At 51.9% G+C, this 20,356-nt stretch overlaps 1 protein-coding gene across 1 annotated transcript; it reads right to left on the reverse strand.

The window, feature by feature from the left end:
• Window positions 1-29: 29 nt before the first annotated feature.
• On the reverse strand, window positions 30-19,875 carry EFTUD2 (elongation factor Tu GTP binding domain containing 2). Its single transcript, XM_088537216.1, has 27 exons — window positions 19,739-19,875; window positions 19,029-19,194; window positions 18,518-18,596; window positions 16,378-16,453; window positions 16,012-16,077; window positions 15,713-15,748; window positions 14,719-14,809; window positions 13,576-13,658; window positions 12,963-13,129; window positions 11,807-11,931; window positions 10,050-10,113; window positions 9,591-9,681; window positions 9,073-9,208; window positions 8,645-8,772; window positions 7,500-7,693; window positions 7,259-7,370; window positions 6,899-7,039; window positions 6,492-6,593; window positions 5,537-5,619; window positions 4,318-4,404; window positions 3,908-4,034; window positions 3,367-3,454; window positions 2,752-2,870; window positions 2,215-2,309; window positions 1,813-1,966; window positions 806-913; window positions 30-163 (listed from the first exon to the last, which is right to left on the reverse strand). Exons 1-27 carry the CDS (start codon window positions 19,841-19,843, stop codon window positions 68-70), a joined length of 2,919 nt encoding a protein of 972 aa, XP_088393342.1. The 5' UTR covers window positions 19,844-19,875; the 3' UTR covers window positions 30-67.
• Window positions 19,876-20,356: the final 481 nt, after the last annotated feature.

Genomic DNA, 20,356 nt, shown 5'->3' on the forward strand with positions numbered 1-20,356 from the left:
CCCTGCCACCCCGAGGAGCCGGGGGAGCAGGGAGGGACAGCGCCCGGGGCAGCCCCGCAGGGCCCGTTCACATGGGGTAGTTGAGAACAACGTCCTGCTTGGCCAGCTCCAGCAACATGGGATCGTCGAAGAACTTGCTGATGCTGACGTCCTCGCTGAGGCCCTGCGGAGCGAGCACGAAGCCGGAGTGAGGCCCTGCGCAGCCGGCAGGGCCACCCCGGCAGAAACCCCAGGACAGAGCCCTGATGTCCTGGGGGATAAGGGCAACTTTTGGGCCCCAGGAGAAGCAGGAAAATCTGCCCAGCAGCTTGAAGACAGCCAAGAGCCTGTCAGGAAGGTGCAAACGGGCAGTTTCTGCAGGCAGGGGTACCTACCAGCTCGCTGCCCTCCCATGGTGGAACCTGCTCCCCTTCGCTCCTGTCTGTTCCCACCTCCCACACCAGCCCCAACCCCTCAGTCCAGTGCACTAGACAGGTACAGAAAAGACACCTGTGTTTTCACAGGGCTGATGAGCTCAGTCAGGTCACCAAGGTGTAAAACAGGCACTGGGGAGAGAGCGGGGCTCAGTGGAGGCCGCAGGACTTTGCTTTTGGCTGCAGTTGCTGCCAGATTAACGTGCTCATGGGACCATCGCAGCCACCAACGAGCAGCACGGAGGAACGTCAAAAAAAGGGAAGTCCCCGAGGCACAGAGGACATTATTCAAGTCTGGGAACACGAAGGGGACACAGCGTGCTCCAGGGAGAGCACTGCAACGTCTGAGCTGCCAGCACAGAGGGATGCGACCGGGCTGGCTCCCGACCTACCTTCCTGCGCCTGGTCTTGATCATGAACTCCCTGGCCAGATGCGGGGCCGGCTGGGGCTCCAGGGGCCGGATGACGATGCTCTTGTCCAAGGGGTCACCAGGCACAATCTGAAACACAAGTCTGGGACGTGAGAACATGCACGGAGTGATGCCGGGGGCTGCTTCAAGCTCCAGGCCTCAACTGCAGCGCGGCGGGAGACACCCCCCCCAGGCCCTGCAGCCACCCTTGGCCCTGTCCTCACAGCCCCGACACCACATCTCCTTTCCTGGCACAGGGACACTGTCACCTCACTACCACCGCCTCCGTCTGCACTGCCAGGATGCAGTTAAACAGTAATGCTCATCCGAGCCAAGACACATCCCACCTTCCCCTATCAGATACCTGCTAACTCCCGAGGCCCATGAGCATCCCAACCGGAGCAGCCGTCGCGAAAGCCCAGGCCCATTGGGCTCCCCGCGGCGCCGACCCTCCGGCCCTCCCCTCCTCACGTCCAAGCCGGCTCTTCCCATCCCGCTGCAACCACGAGCAGCCGTTGCCTCTCGGAGCAGCGGCTGCAATCCTGTGCCAGGCCCTGCTCTGCACGGCCCTGTCACAGCTCCCGCGCGCGGCGCAGCTCGAGCGCAGCCTCCTGCCTCCTCGATTAGGGCATCCTGCAGCAGATGGGCTCTGAGCCCCGCTCCAAGCTCCCTGCGCCGCAGAGCGCTCGCTGCACCGACAGCTTCCCCTGCACGAGGATGCCCTTTCTCCAGGCGCTGAAGGACCCTTACGCTCAGCGAGCAGCAGCGTCGAGCGCTCCCTCGCTAAGGCAAATGGTGACGTAGCTTGGAACCAAGCCACTGGTTTCTGGCAGACAGTTTGCAGCTAACGCACGAAGCCTCCACCAGCTCCCAAACCCTCTGCCATTGAGGAGGTCGTCCACAAAAAGCAGCTTGCTCTGCAGAGGGCACCTGGCATAGCCTGTCCCCGCTGTGTCCCTCTCCCCTGGCTCGCGGGTGCTCGGACTCACCTGCCAGTGGTGGAAGACGGAGAGCGAGAAGGCTTGGCCCTGCGTGTGGGTCCGCAGGTCCGTCTCAAAGCCGAACGAGTCAATGGCTGGGATGAAGGCTTTGATGGTGTAGAGTGGGGAGCCTGGGATCGGAGCATCTTGTGTCACGTGGCCTCTGCCAATGGGAGAACAGACTAGTCCTCCTCCTTGCTCCTTTGGATTTCTCCTCCCTAACACTCAGGGAAACACGGACACGATCTGGAGGCTTCACAGGATCTTGGACACCCTCTACCCACAGAGTGCAGTGGCCAGGATCAGTCTAGAAACCCCCAGCTCTCCCGTCGCAGGGACTTCACCCTCCCCCTGCACTACCAGGATCAGCGCTGGAGCATCCCCGGGGACCCAGACGCCGCAAGCACCCACCTCCGCCTGGCCAGCACCGTGTAGACCGCGGACACGCAGTCGGCGGGGGCCTGCACCTCCACGAAGTAGTAGGGCTCCATGAGGCGAGGGGTGGCCTGCGGGCAGGAAGGGACACGCGCGGCTGAGCCGGCAGCGGTGCTGACGCGACGCAGCTGGAGCGCCCGGCGCGCTCGTGGCCAGCACGGCGCCCCGCTGCGCGGCACCGCTCCCGTCTCGCCCCCACGGGTGCCCAAAGAAACTCGAAGCTTGGACAGAGCTTCCCTCCCGCTAGCCCTCTCTCCCGGCAAGGCGAGTGCCAGTGAGAGGGAAAACGGAGGACATGCCAGCAGGTTTCCAGGGAATGCGGCTGCTCTGAAACCTGCCTGCTGCCTGCCAGGGTGCTGGAAGCACTAACGAGTGACTGAGACGGTTTGATCCGGCATCCCTGGGGCAGGAATTGCAGCCATGGTGCAGCCTGGGCTCCCGCACCCTCCCGGAGCCCGCGGGTGCCGGCGCCGCGGGGCGCTCGGGCTCCGTCGCGCGCAGCCACGTCCTCACCATCAGGAAGGCCGAGTACACCACCCTGCGGGCCGTCGGGATGATCTGCCCTCCGCCCCGGTGCAGGGGCTCCTGAGCAATCACCGCATCCAGGATCTTAAACTTCACATTGCGGATCACTGGGGAGGGGAACAAATGACAGCAAGTGACCGGAGGGGGACGTTCTCCACCCTCTTAGCACCAGCTGGGCATCTCCAGAGACCTGAGCACACTGTAAAACCTGAGAGCCACCAGGGAAGGTTCCTAAACCGAGGCCCAAAAGGACAAGGGTGACCATGTCCAAACCCTGCCCACCCACCCAGGAGAGGTGATTTATAGCACTTCATCCTGCAGGTGCTCAGAGCTCTGGCAGGAGCAGAGCCAGAGACCTTCTTTGCACATAGACACTAAGTGCCGTGGCCTGGGTGGCACCGGTGTCGGGGAGAGAGGGGGAGTTTATCACCTCCCTCGTCACCCATCCCCAGACCTGTCCCCAGCTCTCTGCTGTGCAAGGACAACCGCTCGCAGAAGGACGTGGTGCTTGGAGCCAGCCCTGCGCCGGCCAAATCCCAAAGGTTCTTATGGAGGGCAAAATTCATCGTTTTGATCAGCTTCATTCCTACAGGCTCTACTTACATTCATCACAGAGGGGCCCTTCTCTGGTTCCCCACTGAAATCCTTGTACAATGCTGTCCTTCACGGAGCCCAGCAGCGACTTGTCCACCTGCAGACACACAGACAGACAGAGACTTCCGAGACTGCATGTGGACTGCCAGGAATCAACAGGCAGAGCCCAGTGTTTCAGAGGCACTTCCTAGAAGAGCAGCTCTGTCCCCCTCTACCCCACGCTGACTGTTACTCCCTGTTGCAGCTCAGGAGCATCATCTTCAGTTTGGCATCTAGAACTATAAATGAAGAGTCTGGATTTTGTTAATGCTTAAGGCCATTTTGTTGCCAGCTTTGAAGACTTTGAGTCAAACAGCAGGAACTCACAAAAATCACAGGCAATTTACTCACCAGGGCATGACTGCATCACAGAAAATACAACAAGTCAGAGCTAGCAAACCAGTAAACACTGCAGCCACACGGGGACCTTGCTAGCAGGTCCACAAAGGAGCTGCAGACACCACAGCACTAACATGTCCCGCTGAACCCCAACCCAGCGCCCACATCTCACCTCGGAGGGCAACGTGTCATCGACCAGGATGTTTGGGCCGGTTGCATCAGGCCCGAATGCCCAGATGGAACGAGCAGCCAGCAAATCCCAATCGTATTTGGTCTGGAAGAATTCACCCAGCTTCTTTCTGATGGCATAAGGAAGAAACTTTAGAAAACAAATATTCCACCTGCACTAACAACATTTTTATGACCCTGTTCCCTGCAGGCATAGAAGGGACTCAGCTTTTTACCTCAAGCACCTTGTTTATTGAGGCAAAGATGCTCATGGATTAGCTGGAGTCAACACTGGGACAAAAATCCCTGCCTAGAGGCTGCTGTTTAATACCATGTGCCTCAGATCTCCAGGGCTGCCTATTTTCCCATTGTTTGCTCCAAGAAGGATTCCTGCTTTCCCCTAGTTACTCCTACCTGTTCCATGTTATCTGCACCACTTCATTCTCGATGTCCTCAGCGAGTCCCTTCTCCAGAGGCTCAGCAATCATCGTGATCTTGTTCCTGAGAGGTGAAAGGGTCACAATTAGGGCACAGAGCTATGGCAATGGGATAACTGGAGGACCTCGGGGATTGCTCGCTGCCTAGGACATGGCTGGGGAGGTTTGTGCCCTCGGGTGCTGCCGTCAGGCTGTAGAGCTGGAACCCGCGCGTTCGCAGCCCTGCTCCTCAGGACCGTTCTCCCAAATCCGCCCGTCTCCAGAACGGGATCCGGAAGGGCCAGGACTGCTCCCTCCCTCCTGCCAGGCACCCAACTGCAGAAGGAAGCAGAGCCAGGCCCGACCAGGCCAGGGACCAGGTCAGTGTCCCCCTGTCACCAGCAGGACCAGGTGTGTCAGACATTGCCTCAAACCCCACCAACACACGGGAAGTGCCCCCAGATCAGGTCGCCTCTGCATGCCCAACAGTTCAAACTTTTCCTCTTCCCAGAAGTAACGTTTCCAGCCACAGGGAGAGTGCACCACAGTAAAGCAGGGCAAGAAAAATCAGAAACCACAGTGGAATCCAGGAAAGCTCTGCTCAGGATAACATGACAGACAACGAGTGCCAGGAAAATTCCGGCATAAAAACACGCCGGGCTCACAGATCTTATTCTGTGAACATTTCCTGTGTTATCTCCCAGATCTCCCTCCTTCAACTATGTCCATCTCATAATGCACTGGCGGAGAAGGACGACAGGACCAAGCAGTAAGGCCAGAAAGAGCAAATCCATTGCAAGACTGAGAATGTGCAAGAAAAACAATGGATTTGGGGAATAATGAAGGCAGCAGTTGGCTCTTTGGCAACTCTTCTGGCCCTAGGATATATTTCTTAGTCTCAGAAACACCAGACAAGTGCTGAGAAGGTCACAATTTAGTGCAAAATTTAGTTAAAAGAAGAGACAGAGAGATATGAATCTCTCTGTTTCCTCTGTTTTGAGAAATACTAGGAAGTGCAGAAACATCCTCGGGACTGAGTGTGTTATGGAAGGGTTTAACAGAGCTGCTGCAGTGGAAGGCTGCAAACCTTGGACCCCTGCCACTTTCATGGGCAACAGCTGCTCGAGCAGACCCCTTGGAGGCACCAAAATTTCGTCTCCAGCAGCCCCCTCCATCTGCCTCGTCTCAGGCTCTCCCGGGTTGCCAAGAGTTCTTACTTCTTATTCGGTGTCTCGGCAAAGCACTTCAGGGAGGACGTTTCCACCACCGTCTCGCAGAACGTCACAACCGGATCAGCAACCTGCAAGAGCAGCAACAGGGTTGCAGGGCGCTTTGTACTACCCAGGTTCCAGCAATACTTTGCTGGGCCAAGGAGACTAGCTGAAATCTTTCAACACCTGCAGGAAAAACCTGGCTCCTCTGCCAGCCTTTTAGTTGGTGTTTCACATGCACCACTGAAGCCTGCACAGGCAGCTGTAGCAACTCTGTCACCCAAACAAGAGAGAGAAACTTTAAAGCTGAGCAGAGTTGTCTATCCACAGACATCCCTCAGCAGAGACACCTCTTCTTTCCTGACCAGGAAATATATTGATCTCCATTGATGTTGGCCATGCGATGGCTGGAGTAAAGGAAAGGGCTGGGACACGCTCACCCGCTGCTCTCCGTGGCAGTTTTAGGCTACATGGTCCAATACAACTAGGCTGTAAGAGCAACTTTTGTAGGTGGATGGAGCTTTTGTTTTTAAGGAAAGGTGACAAAGCCCATGCTGACGAGCAAGGGGCGCTGTGTGCAGCAGGAGGGCAGACCTGGCAGTGATGAGAATACCTCAGCTCCAGGTACTGGAGCTGTCTCTTACCTTCTCCAGGCCCGTCACACAACCTCAAACCCACCAACCAACCTCCTGCATGAGAAAAGCTGGCTGCCACCTCAGCATGGGGCAAGGCATGGCCAAGGCATGAGAAGGCACCTGAAGCTACAGCCACAGAAGTCTCTAGCAACTCACAAGCAGCTGCAGGGAGCTCAATGCAATGACCCCATCAAGCTCCCTCCTCCTGAACCGGAGAGGGACCAGAAGACGACAGAAACTCTACATTTTGCTATGTTTATTACTGCACCCCTCTGACTAATGGGGACAAAACTACAGGGGATGATCTCCCTCTTTCATTTCCTCACCTTGATATCAATCTCTGAATACATCTTGCGCAGATCATGCATCACACAGTCCAGATAGAGCTCCCCCGTCCCCAAGATCACGTGTTCCCCAGACTCTTCCACCTGAAAAACAAGAGCAGGGTTTAACTTGCAGCAAACTCATGCTGAATCGACCACCAGCCTTTTCTAGCAGAAAGTGCTCGTGTGCTCTGCAGAAAGCTGCCTCCATGGCACAGCAAGGCATGTGCATTTTTGCTTGATTTACAGCATTCTGCTCTTTCCACCTGGTTTACGAGATCAGCTGCAGCAGCATGAGAAAACCCACAAGAGCAAAATAACCCACAGTGAAAAAAACAGTTTGTCTTTCAAGATCAGCCTACAAAGCAGCCCAAAGCACGGCCTGCAAACAGCCCAAAGTCCAGAAGTACCTTAGTAGTAAGCGATGGGTAACTCTTGTTGACTTTGCGGAGACCATCTAACATTTTGGGCAGCTCAGAGGGATTGACTGGCTCCACAGCGATTTTGATGACAGACGTGGTATTGAACTTCAGAGGACGAAAGATCTGAGCCTGAAACCAGACAAGAACAGAGACTTGAATCTCTGCATCATGAGATGGATGCTGGAATTGGACAAAGCACTTGGATAATCTCCTATTAGCGGCTGTTGTGCCCTGGCATCTTGTCATAGAGTCGTTGGCTTTTTCTTAACGCTGCCACCAGAGCTTTGAAGATGCCCCCCATGGCCTTGCCTCCCTGCCCCGCCGAGGGAGCCGCGCCGAGCTCGGTACCTCCTCGTTTCCTCGCGGCTCCGTGACGGTTGCCGTCTTCACGATGGGTTGGTCCACTCCTTCGATGAGCACCCAGTTACCGGCAGGAACCCGGTTGACCTCAATGTGGTATCTGCAAGGCCGGGAGCGTCACCGCGCCGCTCGCTGCCACCACCACGGCGCTGGCCTCCCGCCCGTGTCCCCGGCGGTGCCCCCAGGCGACGCCACTCGCAGGGAATGGTGCAGCCAAAGCTTTCCCTACCTTGCAACCGAGATCCAGAGCCGTCCCACAGTGCAGATCTGGGAATCCTCCTCATCCTCCAGGGTGTAGTTTTCTCCAAGGACCTTCACAGGCTGCCCAGCATGGATGGTGCCACTGAGCACTCTGCCAAAGGCGTGGAACTGAACGCCGTCGTCTGTGCTGTACATCTTTGTGGTGTGACACATCAGTGGACCCTTCCCGCAAAAGAGAGAGAGAAATAAGCCTTTTCTAACATAAACAGACAAGCAGCAGACACAGACCGAAAAGGACTCATGGAGAGAAAGTGATTAATGGGCTGAAACATCAAAAGAGGTATTTCTAAGTCCATAGTTTTCCTGGGTGACAAGCTTTATCTCCTCCTTCTTCATACAAAGCCCCCTGGAATGGCGCTTTTCTGGTGCTCTACCCCTACTCTTGTGGAACAATGAATAGCAGTGAGGACAAGGCCACAACTTAGGTGGAGTATGTACAAGGAAAAGCAAGATCTGCAGTCGATCCCCCTGCAGGGCACAACAGCTGAGCTGCTGCAGGTTGCAGCCTTCAGCCCCAAAAGGTCACTCTACAGCTAGTGATGTAGTGACAATAACCACTGTTAAGGTTTCATGGAGATACTCCCAACTCCGAAAGTCACGGGCAGGTTCTTCATTAGGCAGATAGTTGGTACGGGTGGCTCTGGGCAACTCTGAATGCCAACTCCATGCAAGGCATGTTGGAAGAGGACAGTTTAGTGAGGCTGCTTTAATAGAAAAGAGCCTGGCTAACTCTTGAGGCTATTTTTGTCAGCAGAGTTCAGATCAGTTTTCTCAGTTTGGAAAGAGATCCCAACTTCACAAAAAAGGGACAAAAAGGCAGCAAAAATCACAAAAATCACCCTGCAGGTCCCATGCGCTCTGGAGGCCTGACCTAGTCTCTGCTCTTCGCTGAGCAGTCACACAGTTCTCTCCCAAGGGCTGCCCTGGCAGGCAGCTGAATTTTCTCAGAGTGAAGAGATTTGTTTCAGTATCGGATGAGAGGTTTCGAGATGCTGGAGGTCAAATCTGGGCAGTCGCCTGCCTAAGAGGCAGCTGCCCTGTCAAGGCTACGAAAGGAGGGGACATTTGCTGCACTTTTGAAGATTTAAAGCAAAGAAAAAAATGTTTCCTTACATCAGGGTCGCAGTCGCTCATGGCCTCCCCCAGATCGGAGTCAACGCCGCCCGTGTAGGTGTGCTCGATTTTGGTCTTGGCCCCCACTTTGGGGGAAGGGATGTGTTGCACACACATGTCCACAAAGCCTGGAAAAGCAGCGTCTCGTGAGAACGTGGTTAGGCAGAAGACTTCAGGGTACAGAAAAGAAAGAGGCTCCAAGGAAGACAAGCCCAGGCCTTTCTGGCAGTGCACGTGTGGCCATGGGGAGACACAACCAGCGTCTCGAGGTCTCCTCTGGGGACACAGTTTGTATTTTATGTTTAGAAAGGCAAGAGTTGAGACAAGATCTTTGCAAGTGCAAGCAGGCACTCCACAGCTGCAGTACAGCACATAACTCTGTCTTAGCTATCAGGATGACTGTGCAAGAGAAGAGAAACAGCATTTACCTGTGAATTCCCCGAAGAACTTCTTGCAGACAAGCCGCAGGAGGGGTCGAATGTTCAGTTTCAGCTCCTCTTTGGTCAGGTGGATGCCAAGTTCATCCAGAGTCCTGGGCAGGGTCGTGTCCACATCCCCAACCACCTGCAAGAGAGCAAGCACTGCTGGCACCTTCGCCGGGGACACCCACGACGTCGACTCCCAGGCGCAGCCTCACACCCCAGCCTGGTTCTGGGCTCCTTACATGGGAACTGCCTGTCGGGTAAAATAGTCACTTAGCTGATCCCAGAGCATGTGACAAAACCACAGCAAAAGAAGTTCTATTTATTAGCTGTGCAAACCCAAGTGTGAATGTGTAAGGAACAACTGTGAGGAGTTGCCCAAGGATTCTCTGCACCTTCAGTTGGAGAAACCCATGAAGATCACAGTACATAAGGGAGAGTCCTGCAGACGCCACCACCATCTAGTGTTCAGTCCCAGAAGCTCAGGGCCAGAACAGCAGCAAGGAGATGGACCCACCACATACCTGAGCCAGGATCTTGTAAAGGGGCTCAAGGATGAACTCCACAAAACTGCGCTGGGAACTGCTGGTCGGGGCCTTTTTCGTGAACTTCCGACTGTAGGGAGATAAAAGGAGAGCCTTGGGGGACAAACTGGCGAGCACCCCAGCTGCCAGCACGCTGGCACAGCCTCTGCTCTCCTCAGCTTCTCTTGTCCTCCCTCCCAGTCTCCCTGGGAAATGCTCATGGACACAGGAGTCACTCTTACTCCAAGCAAAGACCAAGAGAGACTTTCTGCTCCCACTTATGGGTTCAGAACAACCAGAGTCCGACAAGCAGGAAGCCTGACTCAACCCTCCCCAGCTACTCCTTTATCATAGGATCACCGGATAATCCACGTTGGAAGGGATCTTGGGAGGTCATCCAGTCCATGTTCAGAGAGCAGGGAAAGGAAAACCTAACAGACATTCAAATGAGTTTCTTACGTCTTCGGGTTGAAGTAGATGTCACCCCAAAGCCGCTTCGCAAACTCCTGGTAATTGATATCACCTAAGAGGAAAAAGCAAAGAACAAAAATCTCTGACATCACTAATAAAATGCATTTCTCCCATAAAATGAAAAAGCAATAGTTTCCAATAAAACAACCACAAAGATTCAATGCAATGAGCCAGTGCTGGTGGGTAGAACGAGGCAGCTCCAGAGGGTACTTTGCCCCACTCCTGAACAAATATCTGAACCCTGATCTGGGAAGACCATCCAGGGAGGAGGCTTGAAAACAATCCACTGAGGATGGCACCAGCAGCCCATGTCAACACGGGTTTGACCATTTGCTCCTCAGGAGCGTTTCAACCATCTCAGCTACACAAAAGGTTACGGGTGAGAACAGCTGGCTGGCCTGGCTCCATGCTGCAGGAATCCTGCTGCATCTGCTTTCTCTTCCAAACATTTTTACACTTCCAAACGCTAATGCCAAGGTGCTGGGCTGGCTCCACCCTCTGCCCTGCAGCTCTATCACGTGCATTTTCTGCCTTGCTGAACATCTCTGGGTTCTCTTCTCTTTTTTAGCTGATGCACAAAGTCCACAGCCAAATACCCAAGTGCTGAAGAACAGGGTAATGTTGGACTGTCACGGTGGATTTACAGTAGGACAGCAGTGATAATCTAGCGCAGTTTTCAAACAAGCTTTTGCTGTGGGGATACATACAAGCATAAGAAATTTCATGGTGGCTGTGGTTTTGACAGTTCAATGACTATAACTTATGTTAGCTGGAGCTTCTTATAAAATCCCTGCCGGCCACAGCCAAATATCGCTGATTTGAAGTACCCATTCAGCCCACATCTCCCAGAAAGGATGAAATCTCCTACTGACTGCGCCCGTGTGCACTCCCTGAAAGGAGAATCAGTTTAGAAGGTAACGAGTGAATTCTGTGGTGTCAGGGAAGTCATTTATTCCTCCAAACTCATGAGGGCACATGATATTCTGGCACACCAGCCCCTGACCTCTCCAGCTTCTTCCACCCTGAGGCCAACTGCTTTGCAAGAGCGAGGCCAGCTGCTTTAAAATATCCTTCTCCTCTGCTCTCTGCTCCTGCAGTTCACCCAAAATTCCCAGGGTGAGAAAATTCTTCAAAATCTTAGCTGCCCGGCCGGGTAACGCAAGCAAAATGCCCACTTGTACACGTGGCACATTGCCCTGGGTTGGCAGCTGGGGAGGACAGAATTAAATCAAAGCCAGAAAAAGACAGTTTCTTAAAAAAGACTAAAGGGCAAGAGTGCAAAACCTCATGGGCCAAGCTTGTGCCTGGCTGCAGCTGTGCCTCAGACTCCGGAGACTTTTATGAAAAGGAACTTAACTGGTTCACTTCAGAGCTGTTCTGGTAGGGAGGCAGGGTGTGATCAACAAATCTGCCTTCCTTTGTCATCACAGGGTTCATTTTTTCTGCTTAAGGATACATACAAGGCACTGGCTTTTGACTCGGGAAATATTTATCAGGAGAAACTATCTAGCTAAAAACAAGTTAGAATCGGATCGCTGCTTTCTACTGGCATGGAAAAAACTGCAATAAAGTCATCTGGACTGAGATTTGCAGTAGCTCTCAATTCCCAGAAGTTCAGGAATGCACATGTTGGCCATACACGAGCAATGAAAAGCTGAAGCTGAACGCCTTAGAAAGTCTCAACAAAAATAAAGTGTTAGGAAATGAAATGTTAAAACTGTACAAGGTTTCTGGATAATCCTCACCATATGTGTCTGCATAAATCTTTGCAAAAGATCCCAGCGTGAAGCAGATGCTGTACTGTGAACTGGAGAAACACACGTTTCCCAGAAGGGGAGACAGGACCAGGTTTTCATCGGTGGAATACATGCTGAGGGAAGACAGATTTTAGACATAGGAAAAAATATCAATGTTATGAACCAAGACAGACACCTAAATCTACTCCCCACACCAAACAGTAGCGTGTGATAGGGAAGGATTCTGCACTGCCAAACAGCAGCTGAAAAATGATTGCAACGTGCTTGGCTGTCAGAATTTCAGGATCAGGATCTTTTTTGTTACCACAAATTACAAGGAAATATTCACAGATCTAGAACTAACAGGTCACCAGCAGCAGTGCTTTGTATTGTTAGGTAGGGGTTGTTTTCCCTCTAAAAAGAGGGAGCAAAGTCAGTCAACTAAGGGAAAAGACAATGCAAGGCAAATAAGGCACAGATAGAATGGAAGTGATTTTAATGAGTTCACAAGCATGCTAGACAGGATAAATTATCATGCTCTGAACTGCATGATGCCAGTAGCAACGGAACAGAGACATGCAAGTGAAGTCGTGTGCAAATTCAGATCTGGGGTTATACAGGTTACAACACACTCGCAGACAGACTGAGGGGAAGACTGCTATTAAAAAATGACCTGACTGGCAAAGGCACCCCAGAAACAAGGACAGGAAAATAACAGTTGTATTTCACTGTCAAGGTTAGAGATTTCCCTCAGTTTTGGAGGGTAGTCTTGCAGGAAGGTTTCACCAAAGCAATGCTATGGTATATATTTAGGGGCTGGGACAGACGATTCCCATTTATTTCTTAAAATCTTTTAGGAAATTTGACAAATCTCAGCCTATGGCATGGGACACAGAGAGCACAAAAGTTCCCCCCACCAAGTCCTGTGGCCACTCTCTGTATTGACTGTGGGGAAAAGAAAATTATTCCAGGCAGAAGTCACAAACGAAGAGACAATATTTTCTAATACATTAAATTATCTGAAATAAATTTTCAGTGGTTCTGCCTGCTCCATTTTCTATGATTCAACATATCAAGAGTTAAGCTTGTAATTTTAGCAGCCACAAAGAGAAGCGTTTGGGCTGAAACGAGGACAAGGGGCAGCAGTGACACACGAGCCCTGTACCTGATGAGCCCGTTCACTTCGTCCACGATGTGTCGCAGTTTGTAGTAGGCGTCCGTGGGGGGCAGCTTGAGCTCCAGGATGAGGCGGTCGATCTTGTTGATGCACACGGTGACCGCCAGCCTCTCCTGCACCGCGTGCTTGATGAGCCGCTCCGTGTTGAGCATCACCTGGGGGCGAGGAGCACAGGCACCTCCAGGCACAGCCTCCCCAAAGGGCTCTCCAGGGAAGCAGCGACCCTCACGCACAGGGCTGCAGCCCGCAGCAGAGCCCGCGCTCCGCCAGCGGCGACCAGCTCATCTTGTCAAACGGAGCAGCAGGTGCTAAGGCAACCACATTTCTTGAATTCTACCCCTTGGACATCTCTGATATAAATAATCTGCTCGCTTTTAGGAGATGCAAAGGAGTCAGCCTACGGTTCACATGCATCGTGTCAGATCTGGAAGCAGAAGCCAGGCGCCCGACTCTCTGCTTTGGTGGGAAAGCGCTCTCGCTTTTCAGACCGTCCTCCAAAAACCCTTCACAGAAAGCTGAGCCCATCCCATGCCTTCACCACAAAGCAGGATCAAAGAATTCAACCTACGACACTTGGAAATTAACCCTGCCACTGACTCACCCCTTCAGCTGCATCAATGAAAAGCACGACGCCGTCCGAAATACGAAGGCCGGCTGTGACCTCATCCGAAAAGTTGACGTGGCCTTCAGAAAGAAACCAGAGGAGAGGGGCAGAGTGAGCAGAGCCCTGATAGCAGCAGCACAGAAGGAGAAAGTGCCTCCTGCTCTGTAGCTTGCCATGCAACTAGCTGCCATGCAGCGAGGCCGGGCACAGGCCACTCTGCTCCCCCAGCAGCAGCAGAGCTCCAGGGAGGGTTAATCCTATTTTTTTGCGAGCAGACACAACTAGTTTAACAGGCACTGCTTTCTTGCATTTGCCACTGTGTTTCCCAAAGCTCAGTGCAAATACTTCAAGAAAAAGAGGACAATTACTTCTCTTGGAAGAACAGGTGCTTCTCCCACCATTGTCTTCCTCCTGTACTTCAATCTCCCTCCCCTTCAGCTGAAACCTGAGAGGTGCCCAGAAACCCTCTTTCCTAAAGCTCTGCCTCCACTTCCTGCAACAGGCTCACGGGGATGGCACCCACACACAGGAGCTCGCCAGAGGCTCAAAGGAGGGCACAGAAAGTCCCACTGTGGGGCAATTTGAGAAAACCTGGAAAAGCCTATTCTACATCTGCTTCTACTATACCCGAGTCAAACTTCAGCTCCATTAACGCTCATTTTGCCTGAAAATTGGAAACAATTGTAACTAAAAAACCACCACAGAGTCATTACTGCAGCAAGTGATTTCAGGAGAACGAACTCAGCTAAATGCTCAGGTTTCCAGACTTGGCTAGAATCACCTACAAAAATACAAAGCCAACACAGGTTTTCCATTTGGGAAAGGAAACTTCCCAGGGTGCCATTGCACTTAAGTGGCACTTCCAGCCAAAATAATGGATGAATGAGCGTTAAGGGTAGAGATTTTCATTCTGTTTTTCTGAGTGCCAATGTCCCACTGCAGTCTAATGAAAAAGCTCTTCAATTGTCCTCATTTAACCTGGGCATGTTTTTATTGCTCTGCTCCTCTCAGTAGCACCACTGAGAGGGTCAGACCTTCAATACTGAGAAAAACCTTTATTCACAGATTTCTGCTTCACACATTAAGTTGCCTTCTCCTATGGAACTTCCAAAAAAAGAATTTTCAGGATTATATAATCACCTGGCGTGTCAATGATGTTGAAGAGAAAAGATTTTCCTTTGGTGTCTGGCAGAACGATAGTCACTGGAGTGCTCTTGATCCCTACACCCCTCTGAAAGAGAGGAAACAAGGATTATTGAATAAAGGAAAAACAAACAAACAAACAAAAAAACACAGTGTGCAGATGCAGAGGATGATCAGGAAAAACTAATTAAAAAGATGGAAAGTAACCATCCAGCTCATCCTCCTGACCTCGGGGAGGAAATAGCAACCCCATCTCACTACCCTGCCCAGCCCAGCTCCTCCATCCATCCTGGCTCACACTAGTGAGCTACTGCTCTAACACAACACAGGCCAAGCCTCATTTCAGACAGGGGAAAATATACAATTATACCAGAGACAAAAGACTCTTTTTTTTTTTTTTTTGGCTTTCTGTGCTTTTGCCCTTCTGTTGCCATTAAGCTATGCCTCCATGCATAAGATTTGATCATACGGAGTGTGAAGAACAGCATTAAAATGAGGAGAAAAAGAAACAGTTGACAGGATTGTTCTGGACACGCCGATGTAACGACATCGAGCAAGTAGGACAAGATAAGGTTCCCATCCATGTCCAAGCACACGGAGCCAAAGCACCCAGCTTCCAGCCCGGGAAGCCTGGCAAAAAGTACTGTGTATATTGTGAGAGGCGAGTTTCCCTTCTCACCCAGCACTGCTGGGAACAACCCCTGTCACATCCTTCCCTGGAACAGAAGGGAGGCGATAACCGTGGGGCAGATTCTCAATATCACAGAGGTTATCAACTCAGGCGAATAAAAACATGGGCAAAGTATTGAGGGAAAGTGAAGTTGGACTGAGGATCTTTCTGCTGCAAAGATGAGCAGATCATTGAATTTATAAGGAAGACGATCTAAATGTGTAAGGCACAAAAAGATGTTACAGTGGAAGAAGACACTGATTACAGTAAATTAACTGTGAATGAATGAGACAACCGACAGGCTGCAATCGCTGCACTTACCTCTTGCTCTGTGAACAATATATCAGTGTAGCAGAGCTGCAAAGACAGAGCAAAATCCTCAGGTCAGAACAGCACATTTTTGGTATCAAACGCTGTTCTAAATGGGAAATGATAACTCTTTACACATGGTTAGTGTGGCAAATAAGTGACAGCTGGAACTAGGACTGAGCTCTGGCTTTCTAATCCTATAGTCTCAGCATTAAACAACATTTTCCACCCACAGTCTTTCTCCTGCAAAGCCCAGAAGACAGTTGATGCCATCGTTCCTAAAGGGAGGAATACACCAAAAACTCACTCACATCCTGGTCATAGCGTTTCCGGATTTCTGGGTGCGTCTGTTCTATCAGGCAGTCAACAAAACAAGTCTGAAAAATATTGGACCACAAGAAAAAGCAGATGACTATGTTCAAACAGAAAAAAAAAAAAAAGACAAGTAAATCATCACATCTCTTCCAGGCTGCACAGAGAAAGGTGGGTGGCACATTATTTCCACAAGGATAAAAAAAAAAAAAAAAAAAGACTGCAAATAATTGCATAGCGATAGCAGCAAAAAGAGATCACTGCTGCTGAGAGCAGGGGGTCAAAAAAGCAGTGGTAAAATTAAGCACTGACAGGTCGTTACTACTACTTAATACACCCCTGGGTACTGCTGGGTATCCGACTACCTTGCCGTGATGGAGGTGCCCACACAGAGTCACATTGCGAATTAGCTCCGAGTTATCCATCAGATCTGCCAGGAAACTGGGGGAAGGAAACACAAAAGACTGTTAGAGGATTCCACGGAAAAGCAGAGCCGTTTCGATCACGCTTTCTCCCCAAGGTCTCCACCTGAATCCTCTCCAAGCTTTCATTCTGCCAGTGCCCTGCGGAGGAAGAATCTCACTTTAGAGATGGGCAGGATAAGAGAGTTGGAGCCCTAGCCAGATGGCAGTGGGTGGGAGAGTTGGTAAAACTGCTACTGATGAAATATTATTAAATATCTTCCTTCTCTTGCAGTCAGCGTTACAGGAAAAGTCACATCCGTGTATCCAGGCGATGAAATACTTCCACTCAAGTAGTAGCCATTAGTAAAATCAGAGTTGGATAACAGGCACTCCAGGCAGCTTCAAAAGGCAGCCAGAGGGCTCCACAAATCTGATTTTTAGCAAGTTGTAATAGAGTGAAGTTCCCAATGGCTTAAGGAAACAATGTTGGAGCTTAAATCTCTTAAAACTCCCTAGAATCACCAACTGAGCAGGTAATGATGGGCTAGTCCCTTCTAAACAAACCCTGGGGAGAACATAACTGAACTCTAATAACAAGATCCTAAATTAGCAAACCCTCTAAAGATAAGGGGAGGCTACCCAACAAATATCAGTTACCACAGGGTTGTGAAAAATAAGTCCTGCCAAATAATCTCTATTTGAAAAGAGTTTATATTTTAGTCAAGTAGCGGACTTTTGCTGTAAGGCATTTAACATGCAACATTTTCATTAGAAGGTAAAAAAGCCCAAAATCAATGGCAATGTAGATTAAAAGCTTGCCAATTGGTCTCAGAATAAGGCTAAGTGGGAAATCAATAGCAAGCTTGCATGTCCCTGGTTAAGGGTCTTCCTCTGGGCCTCCTGCTAGCCATTAATATCAATGAACGGGAAGAATTAAAATCCATTAGCAATGGAATGAGCAGAGAACAAGGATCGCCAAAGTGGTAAAAAATAAAGAACACAGGTCACCAACCAAGAGCAAAATGGGTTGCTTAAAAAATAAGATCAAGCCTGCTCACTGCTTTATGTCTGCATTTACTGAAGATATCTCTGAATAAGGAACACGGGGGACAGCCCCTGGAAGCAGCTATTTCCAAAAGGGCTGGGGGGTGGGTCTATGGAAATAACTGACCAAACACAAACTCCAGAGAAACCAAACCTGCCTCCGGTTCTGGGATTTACACTTAGAGACTATGAAACACTGGAAAAGGCTGAGATTAGCCATGAAATGGTGCAGGGGCTTGGAGGATGAGCCTAGCAAGACACTCATACAGCTCAAGCTGATCATCTTCAAGCAGAAGAAAGCATATGGAAAAAAAAAAAAAAAAAACCTATGTGATGATCAAGAGCCCCTCTACTCATCGACAAAACACAGTTTTAACAGAGAAGGTTAAAAAATGCTTTTAGATAAAAACTGAGATAGAATAATTCAATTTTTAAAACTGTCTGGAATTTTTGAGAGGTTTGCCCCCAGACACTGCTTGGTGGGGTAGCACGAGCAGACACCCTTGGTGCAGTTTAGCTCCTGCCTCCTAGTAACACCCACACAGCGTGGGGTGACAAGACAAATCCTGCCTGGAAACTCCTCCCGCAGATAGGAACAAATCCGACACAGCCCCAGGCTGCTGTTCATTGAGATCAAAGTAAAATGTCCCTTCTGGCTGCATCAGTAGGAAGTGGCTGTATAAATATTTCCTGAGTGTATGAGGAAAAGTTGCTTTCAGCAAACCCACCCCGTGAGGGTTCCCAAGCTGCACATCAGCTGTCGAGATGACAACAGATTTAAGCAGCAGAGAAAGAAGCGCTCTACACTGTGCACTGCTGAGGGAAAATATCTGCAAAATCTCATTACTCCTGTGCTTTCGTGCTCTTCTTTTTGGATCAAAGCAGGGGAGGCAGCTGCACTCACAGTTAAATTGCTGGTGTCAATAAGACAGAAACCCAAAGCTGCCTCTCGGCTCTCTCCTCCGCGCTCGTGCAGCCCCCTCTGCCTCCAGCCCCTGCCTGTGAACAGGAGGGAGGCGCAGCACGGACGGAGCTCAAAGCCCTGCACGTTACTTACTCCATCTCATAGACAGTGACCGGTAACGTCTGTTCCATCAGAGAGAATTTTTTTGTTTTCACGGGTTTAATAATAGGCTCTGAAAACAAGAGAAAGTGCAATAAGAATTGTTATCCGTGACCCTGAACAGCAGCGTTCTCAGAAACTCTCACTAAACAGGGATGTTTCGCAGCTACAAACACATCTTTCAGGCTGAGAGACTCTTCTCTCTTTTTTACGGGAGAAACAAATGAGATGATTTAAATGCATTTTCCCATCTCTTTAAAACAACCTTCCTGCCAATATCTGTTCTTCAAAGGACGCTTTGGTTGGCCTTTGCAGTAATGCAGAGTGCCAAAAGCTGGGCACTGCCAGACAAACAGGAAGAGTTTATTCATTTTAGAGGCCGTGCAGGTTTCTAAGAGGGGTGTTAAAATCGATGAGGGATGAGAATGGAAAACCCCTTTGCCTTTCCAAAGATGTGCTAAGAGTTTACACGCTCCAAACCCAGCTCGCTGCCTTGCGCCCTCACCGGTGAGAGGCTGCGTGTCCTCCTCCTGCACGATGGTCTCCACCTCGGGCCCGTAGACCTCCTCGGCGGTGGGATAGTACTTCTTGTCCTCGTGCAGCACCACCTCCATGCCGGGGTGGTCCTCGTCGTGGTCCCCCATGTCATCGTCATCGTCGTCATCCTCGAGCTGCAACCAACACTTGCGTTTAGCCGCTGCCACCACGCAGGCCGTGGGGAGGGTTCATGGCCATGGATTTCCACAGAAAGTCTCACGGGAGCAGCCTGGAAAGGGGTTGGGATCCCCTGGAAGGGGGCTGGGGCCCTCGGAGCCCCTCGGTGCCGCGGGGAGCCGCCCGCCCAGCCCTGCGGTCCTGTCTGCGCCAACCTCCACCCTGCGCCCACCCCTGGGGATCGAGTTCCTGTGACTCTGCCAGAGCGGAGGGCGAACCAGGAGGCTCCGCTGCCGGATGCGGCTCCCCTGGCTGACCGCAAAAAAAGCCAAGTGTCACCTGAACTCCCTGAGATCCAGCTGTAACAGAGACTCGAGCAGAAACTGTTTCTCTCCTTAATCTCTCAGGATTGCAATATTTGCTGGATTTTTTAAAAAATCAACTCTGATCCGCAGGGATAAAATAGGATGAAAACGGAACCGTGGCCTGGGGAAGGGGATGGGCGCAGGGCTGTGCCCGCACCCGGGCCCGGCCCGGCCCCGCCGCCCGCCCCGCACTCGCCTCGTCCAGGTCCTTGGCCTCCCTGCCCAGCTCGTCGTCGTCGTCGTCGGAGTCCAGCTCCGGCCCGATGTAGTTCCCGAACTCGTCGTACAGGTCGGTGTCCATGGCTGGGGACACGGGACACGCTCACACCGCGAACGGGCCGGACTGAGGCCGCACCGGGCCGGTACCGCCGTGACAGACCCGACCCCTGAGCGCAGCCCCGAAGCCCCGGACCCGGATCCGAACACGAACCTCGGACCCCGAACTACGTCCCGCCCCCCGCCCCGGATCCGGATTCGGATTCGGACTCGACCCGCGGACCTCGGGCTTGGATCCGGACCCGGACCCGGTCCCGCTCCGCTCACCCGCGCGCTGCCTTCGCCGCCCGCGCCGCGCGACACCGGGCCGGAAGGACCCCCGGGCTGCCCGGAGCCGCCTGCCGGGCCCGCCCCGCCGCGGCCCACGCGACACGGAGCTGGCGGCGCCGGTCTCGGTGTCGGCGCGGTCCTGGCAGCCTCTGTTCGGTTCGGTTCGGGGGCGGCGGGACGCAGCGGGGCGGTTCGGTCAGGCGCTGCCCGGGGCAGCCCCGAGCCGGGGCCTCGCGCGGCGCTGCCCGGTCGCCATGGCGACGCGCGC

Source organism: Tinamus guttatus, unplaced genomic scaffold (assembly GCF_059628265.1).
Source record: "Tinamus guttatus ecotype Peru unplaced genomic scaffold, ASM5962826v1 Tinamus_guttatus_pri_ptg000732l, whole genome shotgun sequence".
In the NCBI taxonomy this organism is placed as follows: Eukaryota; Metazoa; Chordata; class Aves; order Tinamiformes; family Tinamidae; genus Tinamus; species Tinamus guttatus.

Coding starts and splice junctions, on each gene's coding strand:
- EFTUD2 (XM_088537216.1), bottom strand. CDS start 19,843: ATGGACACCGACCTGTACGACGAGTTCGGGAACTACATCGGGCCGGAG. Junction 11,932..12,962: donor GAAGTGAACGGGCTCATCAG/GTACAGGGCTCG, acceptor GTCTTCCCTCAG/CATGTATTCCACCGATGAAA. Junction 3,455..3,907: donor ATGACACGTTGCCCTCCGAG/GTGAGATGTGGG, acceptor GTGTGTCTGCAG/GTGGACAAGTCGCTGCTGGG.